The following is a 19,287-nucleotide window of genomic DNA, read 5'->3' as shown; positions in this document are numbered from 1 at the left end:
ACGCAAATCGTTTGCACGATTTCCCCCACCAAAAACATTTGCCTCCAACAAAAGGACAACGCTCTCTTCAAAAGAATTTCTCGGGGAGGCCTAAAACATTCTGAACCCGGTTGACCCGCCATCTGGGACAATAACAATACACGATGAAGATAATAATCAAACATCAAGTACTGCACATCCAAGCAACAGTTTGGAACCTTCTCAGTGCAAACTTTGTGTTCACCACAAACTAGATGAAGAGGCGTGCTGGCTTGAAACATGTCACTTAGCATTTCTACTTTCATTTTCTCGGTGGCGTGCAACAAAAGCGCCTTGAGGTATTCAATTGTGTCGAACCATCGAGGAAACTTGAGAATATATTCAAACAGTTTGGGTACAGATGAGGCATCTGAAAGGCATACAAGCCTCGGAAATTGGAATATGGTGGTGGTGCCTTCCAAAATATGAAACTCATCTTTTTCAGATTCAATAGACACATTTGGAAAAGACTTCTCCCGAGTCCAATTCCTACCAGATATTTGTACAGTACAAGGAAGCCCATTCAACCGCAAAAGTTCACTTCCAATTTCGACATATAGGGGGCAGTCTTTTCTTGATTGATCAGTTGAGCACTGAGGACGGCTGGCTTCAGTTCACCACTTGCAAAAGCATCCAAGACTAGGCTCAATAAAAAGTGCTTTATTTGATGGCTGTTTGTTTATTTTTGGGTCTAAATGTCAGTTGTTTTTTGCTCTCAGGCAACACATTTTCAAACTAAGTGGGATCCAACCTGTGAAAGCAAAGATGAAAAGCGCAAGCAATATGATCCAAGTACAAAATCCAAGGAAAACAACTGTCGGTAAAAACAAGAATCAAACACCTGAAACTCACTCTGTAAAATGACACAAACGGACTTGCCCACTTCTAAGTGTCAGATTTACAATAAAAAAAAAAATTATATCCTTTTACTCTTCCAACATGGACCGCTGCTATTTAGGCATTAGTCACACTTCTCAAGATGGTGAGTTTTGAGTTTTCATTAGTTTGACGTTACAACAAAATTCGACAAAAGAAAAGCCGTAAATATTTCCCTGTGTGTGTAGAGAACCTGGAACATTTTTGAGTTTCACCTTTTGGAAGGAATTACTGAATTTATTTTTTTTTTTTTTTCACACAACAAGGTCAGTTTTGCCGTTCCTCTGACAACACAAAATACGGATGCTTTTGCGAGACAACATCTCAAAGCTGGTGACCGCTCTTAATGTTGAAAAATAAATACATATATATATATTATCATTTTTTTTTAAATAAGAGGGTGGAGGGAAATTTGACTTGAAATAAAATGTCAGCAAACCATATTTAAAGAGGCATTGTGACTGTCCAGCGAAACTCCAGTCTGGAAGATTGTCCAAACATAAAACAAAAAGTGGTAGTCGTAAAAGTCACATTGGCAACGATTCAAGATGGAAGCTTTAAGGGCAGCTTTATCTTCTTTTGTTTTTGTTCTTTTAATCGACACTCGTTGGGGCACTGTTTCCCAACGACTTGGTCAGAGAAAATGATTCAATTTCACTCAATTTGTCTGAAAATTACCGTACCGATCTACAAAAAAAAGCATCTTTGTTCATTCATTTGTTTGCATCATATAGAAAATATAACAAATTAAATGCCTGTACATTACCAGCACAGATAATTATTTCAATACATATCCATTTTTGATTGATGTGTGTGCCACAAGGTTTTTTCTAAAAACAAATGAGTCGTTGATTGAAAAAGGGGGTGAGAAAGAGTGATTCTAATTATACTAGTGGTGGTAAAAAGGGAAGTATTCGATAGAGACTAAAAATGGAGGCCTCGTTGTATTCTTCACGACAATACGGATCCTAATAAATTTACAGAAAAAAAAGCTGCCGAAATCCGAGTCCGCCATTCGGGACACACAAAGAGTGCTGCTTGAAACGACAAAGTCTGCTTCATCGTGGAGTTCAGGTGACAAGTCATCTCGCCCCCAAACAGCCCACGTGGGCTCACATGCATAAACACGGCGCTCATGTCGGAGTGAAGATGGGACAACGGGACACTCGGCAGCATTTCAAAATGAAAAGTAAAAAAAGGCCACCACGTTCCTTCTCCACAGGACAGGATTGGCACAATGAGGACGCTTGAGTAAAGGGGGGGGACCAATCATTACGTTGGAAAATGTTGCAGCTGTTTTGAGATATACGTTTGACACACGCTTTTAAATAATGTAACCGGTGTGGCATACTCTAAGAAATCTAATGTGCTAATCTCTCTTGAATTAGTGGGGGGGGGGGGGTCTGTACTCTGGCACATCATCATCAGCGAGGATCACCTTATAAGGTCGCAGCTCTCAGCTACTTCAAGGGGAAGTCAAGTCCAAAATTTTCTTTCCAATATGTTCGATCACCCCAACTCGTCTATAAACACGGCATTCGGATGAATATTGCATTTATAGAAAATGAAATAAGCAACAAAAAAACACCCGTGTTTATTCATCTCAAGTGCATTTTGCAGTCAACTGAAAATAACATGGAAGTTCCTCGGCGCTCAGGCGACGACCGTCTTGGCTCGCCAGTCGCGATGCTCGCGTGCTGAGCGTCGAGGTACTTTGATGTCGATTTCAGTCGACGGCCGAGAACAAAATGACCGCCCCTCGAGATGGAACGCAATATTAACAAAATGACCGCCCCCCCGAGATGGAACGCAATATTAACAAAATGACCGCCCCCCGAGACGGAACGCAATATTAACAAAATGACCGCCCCCCGAGATGGAACGCAATATTAACAAAATGACCGCCCCCCGAGACGGAACGCAATATTAACAAAATGACCGCCCCCCGAGATGGAACGCAATATTAACAAAATGACCGCCCCCCGAGATGGAACGCAATATGAATGAGAATGTCGGCTTCAGAAAAATAATAAAAAGAAAAATAATTGGAGTTGACTTCCTCTTGCAGCAGAACTTTTGGCAGTTCAGTCTGCCTTGTGCTCTTTATCCTGCTCGGTTCTTTGCCGGCCTGTCTTTTGCGCGGCATCCGTTTTGTTCTCACCTCTCGAATCCTCCATTTTGGCTCGGCGAGTGTCCATGTAGCTGACGATGAACTCGGAGTTCTGGTAGATGAGCATGCCGGACAGCGTCAGCACAATGCCGACGCAGCTCAGGGAGGACAGCTCGCTGCCGAACAGCAGCTGCGACAGCAGGAGGTTGCCCACCACGCTCAGGTTGCCCAGGATGTGGAGCGTGACGGCCGACGTGAGCGTGATGACGCAGCTGCTGGCCAGGTTGTACAGGACCGAGCCCAGGCAGCTGAGCAGGATGAAGACCCACAGGCGCCGGTCGTAGTGCAGCGGCGACTCCAGTAGGGCCCAGTTCTCCAGCACCAGGGCCGCCACGGCCAGGATGAGGAAGCTGGGGATGGACATCAGGTAGAGCAGGAACACAGAGTTGATTTTCTCCTCCTGGAGGAGAATGCCTGACAAGAAACAAAAATTAAGGTTTACTCGTCCTTGTACTTTGCAATTGTCCAAATATGAAGAGGATACAGAACGACGGCAAGTATTTAAGCTGCCGTCCACCTGTTTTGGAGACGCCCGGCACTAATCTACTCGCTGACGACACTCCTCGTTGAAGAAAGCAAAACCTACTTCGATTCTTCCCAGGAAAAGAACTCGACATGAATTGGAACAGAGGATACGTTGAGTGAAGGAGCGATCGATCCACAAGACATTAATTCCACAGAGGAATGTGTCTTAGTAGCGCATCGCTACTGGAACTTTTTTTTTTCCCCTCATAAAACATCCATATCGCCTGAAAGCTGAGCCAGTTTTCAACATATGAAGTAGGCTGCTCACATGACGGCGCCACAGCGCAGACAAAAAAGCACCAACCAAGGAGGGAGTTTTCTTCTTTACCTCTCATCAAGGTTAACAAGTATTTAGCATTATTATTATTTATTCACGTTAACCAAGTCTAAACAATTATCATCATCATTAAGTGTTGACATTAATTTAAAAAAAGAAATAAATAAAGACTGAACTACTACAATTTTCTTTTTTGCAGTTACATTTATTTATCCAATCACTACATAAAACTATGATAAAATTGTTGAATTTACTTCCAGGTTTTAGTTTATTATTTACACAAAATCAATACAACAACTATTTATTGACCAAATTGGAAAACGTAAACAATGTTTTACTTAACCAAGGGGGATTAAACCATCTAAATTCGTGCGAGAATGTAATGTAAATGCTTGATGGGTCCGATTGAAATAAATCAATACAAATTAATTCAAGCGGCCAAGTCCCATCGCATTTTTGGACAAAAGAGCTGAAAAAAAAAAAGAGTTTAAAAAGTAGAACTTACTCTGTTGAATCGACTTGACGCCCCTGAACATGGTGGCTGCGATAACAAACAAGCAGCCGGTCTGGTCATACTGGACCTCCCCCATAATGCTGAAGGAGGCCCCCAGGCAGATGGGCATCATGGCCGTGTACTTGAGGATGTGATGCTGCTTGCCCAGGATCAGCGTGGAGATGGCCAGAGTGAAGAGCGGCGTGGTGGTGTAGATCATTTGCGCAAAGGACAGTTGCACATAGTTCAGACCCATGTTGCCAAAAGCGATGCTGGCGCAAAATGTAAGACTCAGCAGGAAGACTTTACATTTGGCCCCGGGGGTCAAGTCTCGCTCGACAGCCCCCGCGCGGCTGCTCTCCCGCAGTTTGATCAAGCCATAGTCCACCACAATGGCCGTCAGCATGTGCAGAGCGGACAACAGCAGGGGATACCTGAAGTTGTACACGGCAAAGATCCATTTGTTGAGGCTCGAGATGGTGGTGCCGGTCACTAGCCAAACAATGACTGCGGAGAGCAGTTGGAACATCTCTGCGGGGGGTCTCCTCCTGCTTCCCGGTTGGGCGCTTGCATCGTACTTGGAGAAGCCATCGGCGTGGATCATGATGGGATCATCGTGCTCGCTGTTGAGAAAGTGTTGATACAACACATTAAAGGGAACAAAGTAGGGAAAATGGACTTTTGGCTCATTCTCTGATATTGTACTATTTCGCCAACTGAAATGCAATCATTTGCTGCCAACAACGAGTGCGGAGGGCGGGGAAGACCCAGTTTGTCTGTGAAATTCAGGCGTCTACATAACTGCACAAACAGATACCAGCAGATGGGAGCGTTGCATCACTTTGGATTTGGAAGGCTTTTATCTTCTCTTGAATGGTCAGGCTCGTCCTCTTTCCATAGACTCACTACCAGAAACCAACGTAGCAATCCGCTCCCTGAAGGCCATCGTAGGGCTTAACACCAAATTCAAATTGTTCCGTCTACAATCAAAATGGAACTTTTTAAATATAAGCATGACATGGACATGTTATAAAGAGACCTGTTAACTTTTTTAAAAAATACTAAATCTTTACGACACTCGCCTGTACCCCACGTGCTTCTATTTTGATGACGTAAGTGTTGCGCAACGACCTGCATGCGTACAAAGAGGTGAGTCGCGCAGAAACACATCACAGGGCCAGAGGCGACTGGAAAAGTAGCGTTAAGGTTTCTGAATTGCTTTAGCAAACTCTGCCTGTCACACACATCAGGAAAAAAATAATACAGATGACGTCATGGGGGAAGGAACGTAGAAATTCCAAAATAGAAACCTCAAGATCCATCACAGCGATGTAAATAGCGGCTCAAGTTTATTACCACCCAAGATCGCAAACGTCTTCCAGAATCATATTCTGATAAAGCTTCAGTAAATATTCTCTGGCTTTTGAGCGTTAACTAGCTTAACAGCGAAACTTCCAATCCAGCCGCTTTAAATTAACGTGGTTTGATACATCGCGTGCTAGACGCTAAATATGTAAATTCGTTGACAATAAAAATCTAAAGGCTTACCTTATTTGACCTTTTCAAAGAGCCGGGCTCTCCTCTCTCGTGTTGTCATGCTAACGTTAGCTCGTGACCACCTAGCAATCTAAAACAATTTAGCCCTTCACTTCCGGGTTCGCGACGTCGACTACACTCTGTTCGCGTTCCAACGCGTTTCCTCTCAAAACATAAAAGATTGGCCACTCGTTTAGTCTTTCAATGATCGCATTGCGAATCGAGTATCAGCTGGACAACATCGCAACCTCACCGCATCAAGGCGGACTCCAAAACGTCAACTGCATTGCGTGATTTTTTTTCTTAAAGGGCCAGCGCATCAATTTGGAGCCAGGGGTGTTCGATTTTTAGACATTTGAAGGCTCAACGCGCACTCACACATGGGCCCCTGCACATCGGCGTGCAAAGATGTTGAATATAATTACAAGTTTTTACAGTCAACTTAAAAGTGTGTCTTATCGTAATTCGTGGTCATTTAATATGGTTGACCATTTCACGCGCTTTCATGCTCACATTATCTCCGGAGCAAACGCCTCAAGTGACTGACAACAGTGCGACAACTGAGCTCTGCTCTCGCTGTTGTCTGGTCTCCATATTCAGTGTCACCGTAAAAAATGTTGAAACCTTAAGGATTTAAAAAAGGGTTTGTCCGAGCGCTTTCTCTGCTCCAACCCACTGGCTAACTCCGCTTGATTTGCTTTGCTCATTAATTGTTTGCCTCTTTCAGAATCAAGTCTGCATGTAGACGAGAGCAGTGGTTCTCAAACTTTTTTTTTCAGTGATGTATCCCCCCCCTCTGTGAAGCCAAGTACCCCTGAACTCCCTTCAAGTGATTGACAGGTAACGAGAGGTGACACGTGACAAGTTGGGTCGAACCATTTTAGATAGGGGGAGGAATCTGGGTTTTTAAAATAATGATACTGAATAACCTACTGAACATAAAATTCGTTTTATGATCTTATATTTTACTTCAATAATTTTTTAACAGCATGTTTGTTTTATTTAAAATCTAACATACCCCTTCAAGTATGGTGCGCTGGATTTTTCAGTCTGTCCATCCATTTGGTGGCTTCATGAATTGGCTGCAAGCGACAATCATGCCTCAACAATAAGAAGCTAACTTTATTGTGCTAATGTTGTTTGTTTTATCAGCCATTGCTGTCCTGAGTAGTGCAGTTAATTTTAACACCACCACAGCACCTCCTGTTACCGGTTCTCTGAATCTCTTTGCCTTTGACCAAGGAGATGAAGTTTTTTTTGTAATGAGTCTTCAAAGAACCTATCATATATGGGGTAATCATGTTCATTTTTCAACATGTCTTCACTATGAATCATGCGTCTTTGTTAATCTATCCTTGTCAGCTAGCCACGTGTAGTGACGGGCTGAACAATTCAATGTTCAGTCACAGAAAAATCGACTGACTGCTCACTTTTGCACCCTCTCTGGCCATCATCTTAGATGTATCTGGACAACAATCCAGTGTGTACACACATCACTTCGACATTTACTTTGACCCAGGGCCTCCACCTTATCGACTGCACTCTTTTCACTGCCCTGCTGCACAATAACTCCACTGCACATCTGATGACTAACATGTTGGTTAACTTGTGTCTTTTGGTAGTCACACCCATGAGAATTAGTTGCTCGGTGTGGGGCCACTCCCTAATTACCATACAAAATGCTTATGACTTTGTGAACTTTCTGTACTTTCCTCTCACTTGCATTCAGTTTCTGCAATTGTTTAGGTACTATGAACTCCCCTGTTGCACAGAAGACTGTTCTGGCATCACAAGGTCCTCAAATTCTCCATTGTGATTAACCAAATGGCCGGCCTGAACAGCAAACACCACCCCAGCGACACCTTCATGTTTTTATTTGAGCTAGAAAAAAAGGAAACCTTTTCAGGTCGTCGGGCACAAATGGTGAGTTCACATGTTCCAGTAAGAGTCCACTTAGAGTTAGGTGAAAGAGCTTCACACCACTTTTTAAACAGGTGCTCATGTCAAGCGCCCCCAAAAAACATGCATAGCTATACTGTACTGTACACGTATTGTGTCAAAAGCCCGGTATTTGGGTAACTTGCAGGTAAACTTCACTGTTGTGCTTTATCTGAACAACACATAACCTAAAAACGTATACGAATAACCGAACCAAACAGCTCACGATATTAATACTGTATTTTGTTGACACCATGTTTAACAGTAACCGTATTAGGGCTATTCGAGTAAATATGGAACCCTTCTACAGTCATTTTGAATAATGTGACTCAACTGCTATGATCATTTTTCTATAGACTGGCAAAAGTCAACCAGCGACTCAATTTTGTACAATAAACACATTACTAGAAGTATTATTTTGAATTGTCTGCAAGTGCTTGTGCTGCTTTAATGGCATCATTTTTTATCCTCAATGGTTTAAAAAAAATGTATCTACAAATAAGTCAGCAGAGGTGGGCAAGCGTCAGTGCGTTAGTCCGTTTGTGAGCTCGCATCAGAATTTTAAGGCAAGGCCAATTGGTCCGAGTCAGCCAAATGGTGTTGAGAACAGATTTAGTGGCGCCACGTCACACGCGTGCCGAACAAATGAATGAAAATAAAAGCGTTGAATAAGTTTCAGTCGCACGTGTCTCATATGGTTTCGATTTCACCAATCACACCACTGTGGATGTGTCTGTTGTTTTGATTATTATTATTTTTTCTTTATTTCGTGTGACATGGAAATCATGTTCTCTGAAATACCGACCGGAACTTCGTAATGGACCGTCAATGACCACCTGCAATTCATACTTATTGCAGACATCTCTAAACAGTAATTAAAGACAGAAAGCACGCCTACAACTAATATTTGTAACAGGTCCAACAAGGCCCACAAGTTTGTTGCCGTCTAATTAAAAAAAATCTCGGCTCAATCCATTTTGCACTTTGGTAAATGTAATTAAAGACATAAATCTTGCACAGTGTCCCCAAAAAAAAAAAATCAAACCTTCCATTTCTCCGATTGTTTCCATCTCATTTGATGGATGATGACTGTTCTCCAGGAACAATGAAGACCTTACTTTACAAGTTCATTGACCTCTAAAATGCTAAAAAAAACATTCTACATCCCAACAATAGCTGATATTGTTTCCAAAGCATTGACTTCGGAATGCAAGAATGGAAATGAAGCAAATGTTGCGGTGTCTTTTGTCAAAAAAGTGTCTCATTCCAGTATGTATGTTGTTGGCTTACATCTGAGCCGACCGCAGACATTAGCCCCTGATGCCGCCGGTTTCATTTGTTCTAGAAGAATTCGGGGCACATGCTCCAGTCCTGCCTCTCTTTGGCCTCCCAGTAGCCTCCCCTGTAGGTGTAGCTGCTTTCTCTTGTTGTTTCATCCGTTCTCTTTTCAAACCACAGGGGTTGGTACACCTCCACGTCTTGCCCTGCACACACACACACACACACACACCCCGTGTTTTATTGAACTGGTATTATTGCATATCATGGCCAGCGCTAATTGTACAATTCATATTAATTACAATGGAGTGCATAAGCGAGTCCATTTAAAATGACTCACCTTCCTCCAGGGCTTGCACGCTTTGGACCTCCCTCCTCTTCCTCTCTAACCTTTGACATTCCTCCAGACGCTGCTTCTGGGCGTTTGCTTCATCCCAAAGGCCCGCCTCCATCAGCCGCTGGTCCGGACGCATGCGGCTGTCGGTGGGCGCGACCCCCTCCTCGGGCTCATTCAGCGTCAAAGCCAAAGCGGAGAAATAATGCATGTTCTCTGCATTGTCCCTAAGGGAGCGAAAGGGACGATGAAGTGAGAAACGGAACATTCAGTCCTTGCACAGAAGGCGTGAATGAGTTTGAATGCACGTACGGGAGAGGGTATCTCTTCCACAGCACTTTTGGCTGAAGAGTTTGATAAACGGTCTTTTGTTTGCCTTCGGAGCCTCCACTTCCTTGACGGCTATCCACTATCTTGGCACCTTCCATCTTTTCATCCCACGTTCCTGATAGGATGTAATGAGCCGTGCCCTCCCTGTCCTCCACCACGCCGGTCACCTGAAAAAGAAATCATCGGCCGGGAGCGCTACGCAAACGTTGGCGAGTCTTCCAGAATGCAGGACTGCTGTCATACTTTGCGCGGGACGTCTCTGGAGAAGTAGCTGTAAGGCGAGAACTTGAGATGGCAGGCGTCATGGGTGGCGGTGTTTACGATGTCGATGTCCCCGGACTGGCACAAACAACAATGTGAGACAATTATGTTCGACTTTGGCCCCATTTCAAATATTCAAACCCTTCGAGTGTTTCGGTCTTAACATGCCCAAAATGAGAGAATCTAACCTGATCAATCCAGAGTTTGCCCACGATGATATTGTGAACCGTTGAGGTGACTTTGCTCCATACGTAATGGTTGCCACTTGAGTGGAACTCCAGGTGAATCTTTCCTAGTTTGGGTGGAAGGACAAGGAGACATCACGGCCAATAAAATTTTAAAAACGGTGGCGCACGAAACCAAGTGGTTCCCAACCACTGGTCGTGGTGGGCCGCACGGATGGAATCCCCCCAAAAAATGTTAAAAAATCCAAACATGCCGCTGCCGCATGTCAAGATGCCAAGTGTCTCGGTCACATTACGCTAATACGAAACACACGAGCTCACGGAATGAGTAACGCGAGCACACAGAGCGAGCCGGGTGCCAAGACATTTTGGGACAATTTTAAAATCAAGCGCAAGAAGCCGGCGGAGGGCGGCCAGCGCAGGCTTGATGTGCTCTCGCTTCCACGTACGAGCAGTTCTGCACAAAACTGTAAGCAGGAGATGGAGGCCTGCCCAACAAGGCGTTACAAAAGTCAAGGAGGCGCACACGGCACCCAAACACGTGCTGCGTCCGCTTCTTACCTAGCGGCATGACAGAGATGTACTTCCCCCGAAACTTGCTGTCAATGGTGATGTGCTGCCAAAGGGTCCATCCTCGCTGGGAGGTGACGTGGTGGGCGGCAGCGGGTGGATGATGACTCACCTGGGAATCGATTTTACTCGTGAGGTTGCTTCAGGAGGGTGGATATATTTCCGGGACTCGGACCCACCTGCTCACAGATGGAGCGGTAGCCGTATTCGTGCAGGCGGTCCAGCTCGTACGTCTCTCCCAGGAGAGGGTTGAAGGGCTTGGATGTGCGATGGGTGGTGGTGGAGTAGGACGAGACGGAGAAAGCGGCCACCAGGCACATCTGCTCCAAGGAGGAGTCGCAGCGAGCCGCCCGGTCAAGGAGCTCGCTGTACTCCACGTCCTCGGTCAGACGCTGCAGCATGGACAGAGGCTCGTTGAAGTTGACCTGCCGCAAACCAGGACCACGCGAGAATGCGATCAAGTCGAAGGGAACCACATTTGCCGTTACAAATGACATGTGACGCGTTTACGGGCATGGGGATCTTTGACAAGTCTTTCCCAATGCAGTTCTTCATGATGCTCCACAGGTTGAGCGAATAATTGGGTTTGTCTGGAATGCGGCTGCGTCTTGTTCTGCGAAGCTGCAAGTGGTTCGAGTCTGTGGTGTCCTGAAAGAAAAGGAAACTTGAGCCGCTAATTTAGTTGTCCGCGTCTTCCGGCGTCAAGACACCTACATTCTCGTTAAGGGTCCAGTCAGTGGCAACGCCGCCGCTCATCATGCTCTGACTACTCCCGGAGCGCCTGAGACAAAGAATTGTCTTGGTGACGAACGTTTGTAAGACGAGACGGACCGATTCCTTGAGCACAAAGGCGATGTCTCACCGGTGCTTGGTGTCCGCATTTACTGTGAAGAACGAAGGCGCGTCCTCCATAGCGTCGAAGAATTCATCATTGTCGTCACTATCGTCCACCTCCCGAGCTCTCTGCACGCCTGGAGAGGAAAACGGGACGTGAACAACGCGAGCTATTTCTTTCAAGTTTCAACGTGGCAATTAGAATACATCAAAAGGATGTGCGACGGAATTTATTCCGAAATCATATGAGAAATGATGCACTTACGATGTAGAAATTAAACCTTGACAGTGACATTTATTATTTATAGATGGCTAAATTTGCCCCCCCCCCAAAAAATGCAATATTTTATCATTTCAAATTATTTAGAGCAGAAGCGGCCCAACCTGATCTACTTTTCAAACAGCCAACTTCCCGCCATCGACTTTTTTTTTTTTGTGGACAGATGTAAGATTCCCGTTGGTGGATATGTGTAAGTGTTGATGTTTGTTGAACCGACACTGCCGCCACATCTCCAGTTTGGTCGACTGGTTGGGCTTTCCTAATCTAGAGGAACGGAAATGGGTTTTTTTCAACCCAAACGTGGAACACGACAGAAAAAAAGCTGATCCCGTTCCGCTGACCTAAATGATTTCAGAAAAAAATGACTTTTCAAGGTCATTAGTCGTACGAGCCGAGTCACCGCCTCTCATCCGAGCCGTGCCATGTAGACGAGTAGAACTCGCATTAGCCAAAACCCCAATTCTGCTCACTCCGATGAGATGATCGACAGCGGAAAAAGTCACCTGGCACGCAACTAAAAGGAGGATTGCTGAAAAAACACATCTTTGTTCATGATCTTCAAATAGAATATGTCAAAAGACTTATATTAAAGGGGAAGTCAAGTCATTTTTTTTTTCCCTTCTCAAGATTTGATAGGCAGCCCCACTCGTTTAAAGGCACTATTCTGATTGATATTGTGTTTGCGGAATATGAATTAATATATAATAATAATATATAATAATATATATAATATAATAATAATATAATATTGCCTTTATTAGTCCCACAATGGGGAAATTCGAGATTCGAACCCAGGCCTCCTGGGGAGACTGGGTCCTGAACGCGGCGCCTTAGACCACTCGGCCATCCTGGCAGCAATTAAGCCGCAAAATCAAACTATTTGTATCGAATTTAATCTCAGGGGCGGCCATTTTATTCACTTGCTGACAATTTCAAATGAAATCACAGTTTTTCAGGGCTCAGGTCACGTGACCAAATGAAGACAACAGGTGAGCCGTGAGCGACTGCGATGTCGTCGAGAAAAAGTGCCAAAATGGCCGTCACCTGAGATGGAGGATTTCTGAGTTACATTCTCGTGAGAAAAGGGGAGAATTTCAGCACCGCTCTTCCATCATCTCGTGTTTGTGCATATGCAACGTAAACAAGTTGCTACCGGCGAGAGTATACTAAGGAACAGACGAGAGAAGAAGCGTACGGTAGCAGTCGGGAAAAAGAGTCATTACAAGATTCCCATTTCGAGTCGACGGCGGTGCGTCTGACCTGCGTACGAGGCGGGCTTCTCCCTCCAAGCCGTCTCCAGGCTGTTGTGTTGTTTGGCTAGCTGCTCAATGGTGGTCTCCAGATAGTGACGCTGCTCTTGCTCATGCTGCAGGCTTTTCTGCCACCTCCGGTTCTGAGACTGTGCTACATCCAGGAAATCGCGACAAGCCTGAGGTGCGAACACAACATCGAACTTAGACCAGCTGGAAGAGAGAGGAAGGCTGCAGGCTGCAGGCTGCAGGCTGCAGGCCGACACTCACGTTGATCATAGCATTGGAGGTGATGCGGAAGAGGGCGGCTCGCTCGTTAACCGTCTTCAGTTTATCGGCGCCGTCGACGCAGCCGCGGAGATCCTCAAATTCGCTAAGGGACCGCTGGAGGGCGGCGCCATGCTTTCCGATCAGCTCGTTACAGGTGCTCAGATCGTCCAGCTTGCTGGCTAACGTCTTCAGCGCGCCCTGGCTCAAGACTCGAGCCTCCTGCGGGCCGGGACTTTCTTCATCTCCTGAGTCATCTGCTCACACACCAAAAGGCAACATCATAACATGGATTCCATCCATCCATTTTCGACAGAATTTGTCCTCAATGCATCGGAAGGTGAGCTGGAGCCGATACCAGCGAACCCACTTCTTATTTTAGATTGGAAAAAACCTGACCAACCAAGATTGTGTTTCATTCCACCTCAGGTGAACCAACGGAGCGTAAACGATGAAAGGTGTTCGCTCCTTTCATTCAACCTGACATTTAATGCTTCTCCCTGTCACTATATGACATTTAATTTGACGAACAAAGATATATTTGGAATTTTGGGACAAATTAAGTGAAAGTGAAACTCCCGCTTCATCCCTAAACGAATTTTCATGGCACCCTATTTTACAAACACCGAGACAGGATTTTTGGATTGATTTACATTTGTGGTGAACTTATTTTTACACTTGCATTTGAATGTCTCACAATCGAGGCACATGTGCTTGATTTCTTTTTTTAAAGGTACCCTGGCTTCCTTCCACATTTGGAAACAAAAAAGGACGCACGCTGTGTTCATTGAAGACTAAAACGTTGAGAAAGGTTGTATGACTGCATTGAAAGCTCCACAATTCCTCTTTTCCATCTCATTTGACTTGAGACGACGGCGCAAACGGGACAAGGTTCAGGCGTGGGGATGAAAACACGAGCCGGACCATCCCAGACGCGCCGTCCCTTTTACATAAAGGCGAAGCTGTGAATGAGCACAGTTGCCCTGGAAACATAAGCCCGTGCCGTCGGAAGGCTTGGCTATTTTTAGAAGTGGGGGGGAGATGACGCAGTCCAATTTGCCGCCACCGTTTTCTTTCTCTGAGACTCTCCATCCGTCACAGCCATTTTAAAGCAGGTCATGAGGATGGACATTTAGTCAGGAAGAAGGGCAAAGCACATCAACTCAATCTTAGAAGAGGAAATGCTCTCGGCGAGAGGTCGAAAAAGCCTTCCAATTTCCGGAGAAGATTTATGACCAAAGACCAGGAAGAAAATACCCGAATCTCGTATTGCTGGTGATTCATCTGGCAAACTGTGGCGTGGATCTGGAAATGCAAACCATTTGGAGAGTTGGAGATGCTTCTGGGTGTCATTGTTGACTCACGAGTGCAAGCACACCCACAGATGGAACATCGCTACGGACACGCGTGGGAGGACAGAATCAAAGTTGGACTCTTTAACAAGCTGAAAGTTTGCTCGAGCACAACCACAGCACAGATTGCATGTCTGCACTCCCTAATGAAGGCTTTACACATTCACACACACACACACACATATACACATCTTATAATTTGAGGTTTTGTTAACTTCATCGAAACAAATTAAATGAAAACAATAAAATCCTCAAATATTTCACTGTGTGTATAGTGATTCAATATGAATGTAAATGCTGATCTCAACATGTTGCTGATGCTAACATGGCCAAAGTGAGTCGCTATTGCGGTCAGTACAAAAGAGAGCGTTTCTCTAAATGGTTGCGTCCGATAACCCTAAAAATGTTGAAGTCAAATATCCAAATTGGAAATGTCTTCAAAATAATATACAATGAGTAGCTCATGCACAAACACTAAAAAGTGTCTGCAAACAAAAAGCAGCAACTCCACATGCACGTAAACACACACAGATGCCGAACGCTTCTATTCTAAAGCCTTAATCTTCTCCGAGCAGTAAGCAATTAACTGGTTACTCACAAGGTGACTTTCTTTGGGAGGTCTGCACTCGTTCCGTCTTTTTGCCGCCTTGTGTGCTGAACAAGATTTTGAATGAACATTTTCCTGCTCTCTCTCTCTCGCATTTTTTTTTTTTACCTCTTGTACTTCCAGAAGGGAAGGTGGAGCCTAAAGCAAGGTCATTCATTCATTCTTGCTGTCGTCATAGTGGGAGGGGGCGAGGAGGTGCATGTGCGGGAGCGTGTACGTGATCGAGGCACTCGTGCCACTGGAGCAGACGTGTTCATATTCAATTTTCATGACACAACATCCGGAAATTAAGGAGCGTGTACGAGAGGCGGCGTTAACGAGGACATGATGACCTCAGGCTTTGTGAGCTCCACATCATTTTAGAACGACCTTGACTGGTCCTTCTTGAACAATATGACCCTCTTGTGTCCAGCAAACAACACTTGAAATGCTTGCAGGCTGGGTTTGGTGTTCACGTTGTGGCTAAAATCCGTCAAATACCCCAAGCGGCTTTTTCAGAATATCTTGCTATGGTCTACCATGTGAAACTAATATAAGATTCCCTCATTTATTATCAAATGTTCTTGTTTCTTTTTTACCATTTTAGTCAGGGGTGTCAAACTCAAATATACAGTGGGCCGAAAAGTAAAACTTGAACAAAAGCCGCTGGCAAGCATTTAATTTTTTTTAAAAACAATACAAATGCTTGATTTTTCTTGAAAAATTTTATAATAAGTGCTTTTATTAATGCAATACAATGTTTAGTTTTTAAAATTACTATTATCCTTTTGAATGTTACTATTATCATGTAGAATGTAAAATGGCATGGTAGTCATTTGGTGTAGCCTCGCGGCCCAAATATAATTACACTGTGGGCCAAATTTGGCCCGCGGGCCAGAGTTTGACACCAATGATTTGAGTCATGGGGAAAGAGCTCCGTCGCCCAGGAGTTAAGTTAAGCAAGGATAAAGTGAACTTCTTTATCCTTTGTTTATTTTGACAAAAAAGGCACAGGCATGTTAATAAGACACCAAGGAGCTATAAAATTGTCAACGTGTGTAAAAAGTCTTCCTTAAGAAACCTATTAAGTGCTTTTTTTTTTTTTACACTGATCAACTTTGCCTCGCCCTTAAATTGAGCTGCCAGAGGATCCATCTATTTTGCACAGGGTGGGTGCTGCAGATGGTGGAGGGATAATCCATACACATTAGACAACGCCGTCAATGCATTAAAACAAAACGTAGGCTGGAAGCCTTACCCGAGTGATGAATGAGAGCGTTGGCGTTGACTTTGGCCTGCTGCAGGGTGGACAACCAGTGTTGACACTCTGCTTCGGAGGTGGCCTTCAGGTGGTAGCTCCGGCCTCCGTTGGTGATCAGCAAGTGGCACGCGTCGCCCAGCTCAATTTGAGCGGCCGCCAGGGGAATGGTGCCTCGGCAGGTGTGTCCCATCTCTGCCTGCGTTCTGGAGGGTTGGCACAACAATTAAGAAGGGAATGCATTTTTCATGGCCATGTAGGGGCAGTAAGCAATTAAAAATGTGGGTAGAAAGGTATTCTCCTTTTACAAAAAAAGATTAGAAGTTCAATCACATTGAATATCTTTTCCAGATTCCTCCCACCTTACATAAACATTTGTTAAGTTAAATGAAGACAAAATCGTTGATATGAACGTAAAGGGAATGCTTTGTCTATACAGCATGTGCTTCCGAATGACGAGCGACTAGTTCTGGGTGCACCTCGCCTCTTGCCATGAAGTCTGCTGGGATGGGCTCCAACTCACCCATCAGGTGTATTGAAATTGGAGCGATGGCTAACTGACTGCGGCTAAATGTCAAATTAGTGTGTGATTGGTTATATTAATTTCGGTATTCATTTTTTCCAAGTAAAAAGTAAAAAAGAAGAGAAAAAAAAAAAAAAACCTTAAGAGTTTTGCTTTTACAAACTCAAAGATTGCCCACCCGGACCCCCCGCGGAACAACGACCTTTACACAGTCCCCTGCCCGTCCTCTTAACACGGTACCTGTAATAGGACAGCAGGCCGTTGCTGAGGACGAACCATCGTCTTTGGTATCCCTTCAAGTAGTTGGTCCATTTAAAAAGCCAGCCCTTGTGTGTGTCCAGACGCGGCAAGTGGATGCCCGGGAGAGTCGGGGAAGGCAAACTCCTCACCAGCTCATCCATGAGGAACCTCGGAGGAAAACGCCGCCAGTAGCCGTTAGCTTCCCCGTCTAGATGAGCCCAGCTGTGCGGCGAAGCTAACCGGATGCTAACCGCGGCTAGCCTGCAGCTGGACGGCTACTGCGCGAACTGTCAAAGAAGCCTGTTGGTGCTCACCAAGTCCCCCGGGAAGGGGCGGAGGTTCTCGAATGCCATTTGCTTGCATTGATGTCCGTTGTGAAAGTACACACTCCTTTCTTCCAACTTTGACGACTTACGTTGCAATAAAGAGCTCGCAACGTTGCCATATAATAAGGGTGGCGGCAGGTGTTTGGCAATCACTTTTAAAGAGGACAAACACAAGTGGAAAATGATGCTGAAAATAGGAAACTAATGGAATGCACGATGAGAGCAAATATACTCAGGTTGAATTTATACTGGCCACTTTCAAATTTTTTTTAACTTTTACAGTCACGTTAGTAGATCATAAAAAGGATGCAGGTTTTTTTTTGTGACAGCCTTGTCAGAATACGGCACATATATGGCGCTTAAAAATAGAAACCGACCTTTATGAATATTTCTGTGAACGTGTTCTCTCTGTTCTTGTAAAGAAAACATGACAAGAATTATATTAATACAATATTTTTAATACACATCTCTTGTGGTATAATGGTCTGGGGGAAGTCAATTCAAAAGTTTTTTTTTTTAATGTTTTGTGTGGGCCCACTCGCCCAAACAGGGTATTCTGATTCATATTTTGTTCAGCTAAATTCACCAGTTTTTATCTATCGCATGGGGAGGCCATTTTTTTTTTTTTTTTTTTTTTTTTTGGGGAGGCCATTTTGCCACATGCTGTCGACTGAAAATGACATCACAGTTGTTTCGGGCTCAGGTAACGACCAATCACGAGTCATCTTACAACCGTGACGTGTCAAACTGAAAAAAGGTGAGCAGTGATTAGTAGTTACCTGAGCCCAAAACAATTGTGATGTCATTTGCAGGCAACAGCAAGTTGCAAAATGGCCACCCCTGAAATGGATAAAAGTGGCTGGATTTTGCTCTTCAATTCATATTCCACAAACTCCAACACCATTTTTAAACTAGTGAGCTCGCGTAGAAGATATTGTAAAGAACATTTTTTCAACAAACTTCACCTTTAAGAAACTAATTCTAACTGGTAAACATTTGCATGAAAAAACAAAATACATACAAAATATATTTTAATCCCAATATAAAAGGTGTCTTGGGATACAAATTTAATTTACCCTGTGACGTTGAAAACGTGTGAATCTCAAATTCTCATTGAAATGAATGAAAACACAAATGCATTACAGCTCACCTAAAACACCAACAATTATTTTGAAAGGTGTATATTTAGAACGAAAAAAATGCACAAGTGCAGGGGTCTTCAATCCTGTTCCGCGAGAGCCGCTGACCTGTCGGTTTTCCATCTCTCCCTGCTGCAACACACCTGATCAAAATAATCAGGATTGCTGATTACCTGATCGTTTCAATCAGGTGTGTTGAAGCGCGGAGAGCTGGAAAACAGGCAGGACATCGAGGACAGGATTGAGGACCCGTGCACTAGTGTACAAAAATCACAGTCATAACGTTTTTTCTCCATGTAACCTGCAAACAAGGAAAATTCAAGCACAAAAGACGACTGTACCTAATGTATTGTCCGTCCTTCTTCTGCGGGATCCTTTAGCGGCTGGCAAAATATCTTTAACGTGGATAACCACCCACCAAGTGTTCCTTCCACTGCGAGG

At 44.4% G+C, this 19,287-nt stretch overlaps 2 protein-coding genes across 3 annotated transcripts; both read right to left on the bottom strand.

The window, feature by feature from the left end:
* Window positions 1-663: 663 nt before the first annotated feature.
* Window positions 664-9,271, bottom strand: slc35e4 (solute carrier family 35 member E4). Of its 2 annotated transcripts, none has more exons than XM_088281016.1 (3): window positions 9,124-9,271; window positions 4,372-4,982; window positions 664-3,478 (listed from the first exon to the last, which is right to left on the bottom strand). In XM_088281016.1, exons 2-3 carry the CDS (start codon window positions 4,961-4,963, stop codon window positions 2,979-2,981), a joined length of 1,092 nt encoding a protein of 363 aa, XP_088137142.1. In that variant the 5' UTR covers window positions 4,964-4,982; window positions 9,124-9,271; the 3' UTR covers window positions 664-2,978. The 2 variants fall into 2 exon arrangements, with proteins under 2 accessions (XP_088137142.1, XP_088137140.1); XM_088281014.1 differs by lacking the exon at window positions 9,124-9,271 and adding an exon at window positions 5,908-6,654.
* osbp2a (oxysterol binding protein 2a) lies at window positions 7,747-19,262 on the bottom strand. The gene is made up of 16 exons (XM_088281011.1): window positions 19,188-19,262; window positions 17,696-17,859; window positions 17,382-17,549; window positions 16,619-16,824; window positions 13,426-13,679; window positions 13,166-13,334; window positions 11,654-11,762; window positions 11,506-11,572; window positions 11,302-11,439; window positions 10,971-11,216; window positions 10,783-10,903; window positions 10,225-10,328; window positions 10,019-10,114; window positions 9,758-9,942; window positions 9,452-9,672; window positions 7,747-9,317 (listed from the first exon to the last, which is right to left on the bottom strand). The coding sequence occupies exons 2-16, from the start codon at window positions 17,824-17,826 to the stop codon at window positions 9,175-9,177; spliced, it is 2,358 nt and encodes a 785-aa protein (XP_088137137.1). The 5' UTR covers window positions 17,827-17,859; window positions 19,188-19,262; the 3' UTR covers window positions 7,747-9,174.
* Between the last annotated feature and the right edge of the window lie 25 nt (window positions 19,263-19,287).

Source organism: Idiotropiscis lumnitzeri, chromosome 18, assembly GCF_059441095.1.
Source record: "Idiotropiscis lumnitzeri isolate Australia: NSW breed Sydney's pygmy pipehorse chromosome 18, RoL_Ilum_1.0, whole genome shotgun sequence".
Taxonomy (NCBI): Eukaryota; Metazoa; Chordata; class Actinopteri; order Syngnathiformes; family Syngnathidae; genus Idiotropiscis; species Idiotropiscis lumnitzeri.
Note: the sequence above shows the minus strand (reverse complement) of the source record. Positions and strands in the feature narration are given on the sequence as shown.